At 47.8% G+C, this 6,245-nt stretch overlaps 1 protein-coding gene across 1 annotated transcript in view; it reads left to right on the top strand.

The window, feature by feature from the left end:
- The window catches only part of RAD54L2 (RAD54-like 2 (S. cerevisiae)), a 43,650-nt gene that overhangs the window by 19,853 nt on the left and 17,552 nt on the right, over positions 1 to 6,245 (top strand). Inside the window, 2 exon segments of the mRNA XM_010080713.1 lie at positions 4,232 to 4,305; positions 5,583 to 5,839. Of these exon segments, the coding sequence (XP_010079015.1) occupies positions 4,232 to 4,305; positions 5,583 to 5,839 (331 nt within the window).

Genomic DNA, 6,245 nt, shown 5'->3' on the forward strand with positions numbered 1-6,245 from the left:
GAAGGGAGTCTGAGCTTCCCCCTTGCTTTCGCCTGGTCTGTCCTTGCGGGGTTTCACAGGGAGTTTCCTCCCCCCAGCCTTGGGGTACTCAGTGTTTTCATGCAGACTCCTCCCTTCTTGCATGGCATCCGTGCAACAGCTGCACCAGCTGCATACAGAACAAGAATATTCTGAAAATATTTAATGTATTTTCCACTTCAGCTCATCACTTACAGGATGAGCCAGAGCACTTTGGCTGTTGCCAGCCTCTGAGATCATTGCTGTGCCACAGTTAGAGAACTGCTGTTCTTGTGTTGCCAGCCTCTGAGATCATAGCTGTGCCACAGTTAGAGAACTGCTGTTCTTCACGTGCCAGGTACAGCTGAACTCTGGCATCACCTACACACCTCTCCAGTGCCCAGTGCAGTGGGGAACCATCACAACCCCAGAGAACATCCTCCAGCCAGTCAGTGCCTTTGCAGTCGGGCTCGCTGTGTGGAGTTGGTTCTCTAGCGTTTGGCACAGTTGTAGTTCAGTGTGTCAGTGACTGCGAGTGTTGCAGCTGGAGCTGTGCAATTAGTCTTTCTTGTGCCATCCCTCGGTGCTCCTCCCATTCTTGCTTTGACAGCTCAGTACCGGCTGTAGTAGTACTAGCTAGTACTAGCTAGTCTCTGACAAGCTATTGCCCACAAACTGCATGGAAGTCCCCAGGACGCCTGCAATAATAATTAACTGCTCCTTGCTCTTTGTGAAGGACAAAAGAGAGCTCCTGAAGCAAGAATTAACTCCTCACTGCTCTGCATGCAGCTGTCTTCCTCTCCATGCATGCACATCCCTGTCTTTAGGGATGCTAAAGAGTCAACAAAATACGGCTACTTGGCATCCTGAGTTTCTGTAGTGAAATGATTTTAGAAATAATCAAGTGTCTGTTTTTTAGTGGTATGCCTCCCTGGAGTCATTGGAGTTATCCTGCCAGAGAAGCTGGCCTCCCAGGAGGAGCGTGAACCTCTAGCTAGCCGTGTTAGCTGGCTAGTAACTGAGGAGGCAAGGAAGTAATCCTCGTACGCAACGTTTTGTCCACTGAGGGGTCTCTTGCACCTTCTTGTGCAACAGCCTCAGGACCCTCAGGTCTTATCCTGAAAGGCAGTTTCTGTGCTCCTAGGGGTGCTGGACTGTTGCTAGAGCCATGGATATTTACCTGTGTGTGCACAGGCACTTGGACTTACTGAGGTTTGCCTTGGAGCATGGAGATTGGATGCAGCTGTAGCACTGTTTCACACACACCATGGTGTCAGGAGAAGACTGTTAATTACAGAAATCTCACACCCCGAAAAAGGTACCTCTTGCTTCATGACACCTCACAGCAACCTGAGCCCCCTTGCAGAGCAGGCTGCGTGTGTCGAGAGCAATTCACTGCTGAATCAGAGATGCTAGAGAATATTCTCCAGGCTGCATCCTGTGCTGCTTTATGGGAAGTTTGAGAGCATTTTGCAAGAAGGAGGTGATGAGGCGAGTTTTATAAACTGGGGTGCAATAGGAAGTGCTCCACTGTGGGACAAATCTTTTGCTATGTTATGCATCATGAGTCACACCTGTGTGTGGTATTTAGGGGCAGCTCTGGCAGTCAGCATCCAAAGCAGAGTTATACAGAGCAGTCACGATTCTTTTCCTTACAGAGACTTTGAAACTGTAATACACAAGTGTCCGCCACCTCCCCCTTCTCGTATGTACAGCTGGGGGAGGTGGTTGCTGCTGGTTGGTGAGCAAAGAAAACTGGCAACCTTTGATCTGCAGCACAAACCAGAGCTGTGCTGTGATCAGGTCTATTGGGTTTTGACAGTGCAGGCACATTTTAAACCTCTAAAGTGCATGAGAAAGGATAGTCATGCCCCTCTTGGTGTTCAGGGTACCTTGCAGGACAGCATGCAGGGTGTGACCATAACCAAGGACCAGTGGGAGCTGCCTGGGGGCCTGTCAGCCGGAGAGCTGGAACCCGCCCGCAGGAACAGCTCTTGAGGAGTTCACTGTCTGTACTGATGCTATCACCACTGCCCTCAGGAGACCCTCTTTGTAGATCTGGTGTCTGTTCTGGTGAGCACAGTGCAAAGCACAGCAGAGCAGGTGTGAACCCAGCAGCTGGTGTTCCAGCTGATGCTCAGTGTCCACAGGATATAACTGTGGGATGGGTTCACATCCTCGTCGGTGACTACGACTGACCTGTGGCTGTCTTCTCCTGGGTGGACTTGGGCCTTCTCTTTCACCCAGCTGTGCTTGAGCATACGTGGCTGATCTCCCTGTTCAAGGCTGTGCTGGGTCGTTACCCCTGGGCTGGTGACAATACTTTTCTCATTGAGGCAACGTGGATAACTGCCCAGGTCTTCCTAGAGTGCGCTGACAGCTTCAGCATGATCAGGCAGTTATCAACATGCAAACATGGCTGGCAGATTTGTGTGTTGTGTAAAAAGCTACTTGTATGGCCATGTCAGAGTAGTGTGTTAGGCTCCTGTTACAAAACCATAATTGCATTTCTCTTGTAGATGTAGGCTTGGCAGAATTGGGGCAGGAATTACTCCATTGATTACCTGATGGGACCTGTTCAGCGAGGCTGTTCCCACACTCCCTCCCACCCCAAGACCAAACCTGTTCTTGTACAAAATAGGTTTTTGTGTGTGTAGTTATTGTTTCTTAATGCATTTCTGTCCCAGTGTGGGTCCCAGTTACGCAGCTTGGAGCTCACCACGCTGGAGTGCAGCCACACTGCTGCGGCGGGGAGTCTTGCTTTTTGTATGCGGTAAGACTTAGGCTGCGTACACAATTAGGAGTTTAATACAAAACAGCAACAAAACAATTCCTGCTTGGAACTGCCAGCTTGTGTCACAGGTGTGATGGGAGCTGTTGCATGGTTAGATGTAAGTGACTTGTGATTTTATCATTGTGTTAGTTGAGCTTTGTGAAAAGCAGCTTTATTCATTGTGGTGGCAAGGATGGGACTGGCCTCGGGAAGCCGGCTGTCGCCTGAATCCCACTGCGGCTGAATCAGTGTGATGCTTGATAATGTTGCTACTGTAGAAGAGATTTCAGTATCTAGATGCGTATGTGTCAGGAGCGTGGGCTGAGGCACAGATTGTGTTCCTCACCTCGGAACTTGCATTGGCAGGACAAACACCAGCCTGAGCAGACGTGGCTGTGGTGGGTGAGGGCCTGTACTCCGTACAGGGGCAAGTTTATCGGCAGATTTTAGGCTTCAGGCTCCTGCTCAGGTGAGAATTATCTTTTATGTGACACTTTGCTCTTCAAGAGGCTGGCAGTGACAAAGCTAATGCTTGCGGAGCACAGAAAGGAAATGTTTCACAAATTTATTGTCAGATTTTAGGCTTCAGCCTTGTGCTCAGGTGAGAATTATCTTTTAAAAAACCCCTCTCTGATCTAGCTGTGTGTATGTTTCACCAGAGTTTGTATGACACATGATTAAGATGAAAGAAAAATAAAATGCAGAAGTGGAATGAGTAGGCGTGGGGACTGCACAGCAAAGATGAAAACACACAGAGGAGGCACATAATGGCCTCACCTTGGGCTGCTGAGCCCTTGGATTTTGTTGGCATCACCCTCATCCTGAAGGCACCCTCCCCTGGCATGGTGCGGGTGGCAGAGCTGCTGCCAAAGGAGGTGACATGGGTAATTGCTGGGGTGTGGGGAGAGAAGTGCTTCCTCTTCCAAACAAGCATGACTTTGTGCTCTCTCGTGCTTTGCAAGGTCCCCTGGGCCCAGGGTGAGATGGCAGCAGTGTAACCATGGCAGTGTTTGTCTGCGGGATAGTCACTGGTTTAATGACTCATCCCGGAGAATGTGATCACGTGTGCAGCCTCCCTGCTTCCCTTTGCCCTATTTCATCCAATCTTTTGATCTAGTTATATAACCAGGAGCCGAGAGGGGTGGGGGGAAGCAATCAGTGCTGAAGAATTGCAGGTAATGTGACCAAAATGTGTCTGTAGCTCAAGTGGCAGAGCTGTTGTCTGGGAAGCCTGGGAAACTGGGTTTATTCCCAGCACAGTTCTCTGTCTGCAAGTGAATGTGACGTGTAATGTCTGAGTTCAAGGAGACGTGGTGGGAGGACAGGGCTCCGAGACTTTGGCTGTGGTAGGAGAACTGTTGTGATTGTACCAGCGAGCTCCTTTGCAATTATGGTTTTGCTTTTCTGTGCTCATCATGAGCTCTCTTTCATCACTTACATTGAGGATACCTGTTTTTGTAGTATGTATAGGACTTGCTGGGACTGATGTTCACAGAAACATTGGAGCTGCTCTGCTGGTATTGGTCTATGGTGGGGTAAGCCCTGAAGTCCTAAACAGATTCTGATGTAGGCTTTGAGCAAATGTTGGGGCAGGTCTGGTGGGATGTCTGGGAAGGAAGCTTACAAAGTTGGTGTTTTTGACCAAGGTGTGAATCTAGTTCTTGTCATCTTGATTTTAAGAGGCGATATTAGTGGCCAGGTTAATTTAGCAGGCATGTTAACATGGCAGCTGTAGAGGTGCCTGTACATGCAGCATGCTGTACTGGAGCATCCTTCACTTAAGCTCCCAGCTCTTTGAGGAGGGATGCTCTTTGTCTCCAGATCCTACAGAGTCACAATGTGATGCTTGTTGGTTCTGTATTACTTCATCTGCTGCATTCTTCTGTGCTGATGTCTTCTTTCCTTCAAAGTTCTGTCTAAGTGTCATCTCAGTTCAGTCATTAGCTCAGATATACAGTACAAGCAAGAAAGCTGATTATGAGATGAAGTTCAGGGTATCTCTTTGCCTGACACAAGGGGACAAGATGCTTCAAAGAAGCTATTACAAGGCTTGTCAGAAACAGTTTACTTAAAGGGAAGCTTTTGAACAGAAACATTTCCTTTCTGTGCTCTGCAAGCTTTAGCTTTGGTCACTGGCAGCTTGTTGAAGAGCAAAATGTCACATAGAACATGGTGTCATTTCACATGGTGAAACAGCCATTAATGCAGATCTGAAAATAGGACAATGTAGAGAAAAAGGAGTGCATGTGGTTTATAATGTGGAAAGAGCATTGCTGCTTTTTGTTTTTTAAAAAGCTTGCCAGAAGTTACCATTTAAATCATGAGAGTGGAGCCTGGTGATAAGAGCACTGAGCTGCCTGCTCAGCCATGACCCAGTGTTTGAACCAGATAACCTCTTGCATGGTATGTTCTGTTAACTTGGAAGATGGTTACACAGGTGTCATACAAATGGAAATTTCTGCCCAACTTGAATGTTGTGAAACAAAGAAAAAGAGATTTGAGTTCTTTGTTTTAACTGGAGCTCGCTCGGCCCCTGTTGGAGAACAAGCCCTTAGGGGCAGCGAGTGCTCTGTGTGGACTGAAATAATTTTGCCTTGTTTTCTTGTCGGGACACTTTTGGGCTGTGTTGAGTGGTGTTAGTCTTGGCTTTCACTGGGAGCAGACCCTTTTCTGTAAAACTTTAGTGCTCTTTGAAGTGGCACTGTCGGAAAGGACCCCAGTTTTGGCCCTCAGAGAATCATGCTTGCAAACGAGTGAGAAATAGGGATTGTTGGTCCCCATTCAGCTCAGCTTCTGCTGAATGCTCATGTAGAAGCCAGCTGCCAGCCTGGCACAGTTGTTCTTACATCATTACCTCCTTGTCTTTTCAGACCAACCCCAGGAAGCCGTGTTCAGTGGTGACCATGTTGAACACGCAGAGGATGGAGAATGGCAGCGCTCTACTTCAACTACCTCATCTCAGAGTGAGCGGGCAGAGCGACTCTTGCAGAACCAGCACAAGAGCCTGGCCTCTGAGGACACCAAAAAGAAGAGGGCTCAGAAACCGTCTCACATGCGGAGGAACATAAGGTAAGCAGCAGCAGGACAGAAAGAGCTAGGGTCCTATATAGACTTTTGGGTAAAAATGGAATTTCTGGACTTTGCTTCTGAGCTATGTTTTGCCACTGCTGGCAAACCAGATGGCTTTTCTTTTCCAAAACCTTAGGATTTCACCAGTGGGAGTAGTATGATCTCAGACTGGAGTGCTGCATGTGGGTGCAGACTTGTTTGGTATTTCAGAAGAGTGAATATTTGGTTATGGAATATGTTGCAAAAATTGTGAGCTTGGTGCTGGCTTTTAAGACATGTAATTGAAAAACAGCACCAACATTAAGTAAATATCCAGTTTCAGGTATCTGCTGATGAGGATCCTATTGCAAACAGCCTAAAATGTAGTCCTTATCTCTACTATCCTGGGTACTTGCTGGCAGGAATG

The sequence above is a fragment of the Pterocles gutturalis genome, unplaced genomic scaffold, assembly GCF_000699245.1.
Source record: "Pterocles gutturalis isolate BGI_N339 unplaced genomic scaffold, ASM69924v1 scaffold32949, whole genome shotgun sequence".
Lineage (NCBI taxonomy): Eukaryota > Metazoa > Chordata > Aves > Pterocliformes > Pteroclidae > Pterocles > Pterocles gutturalis.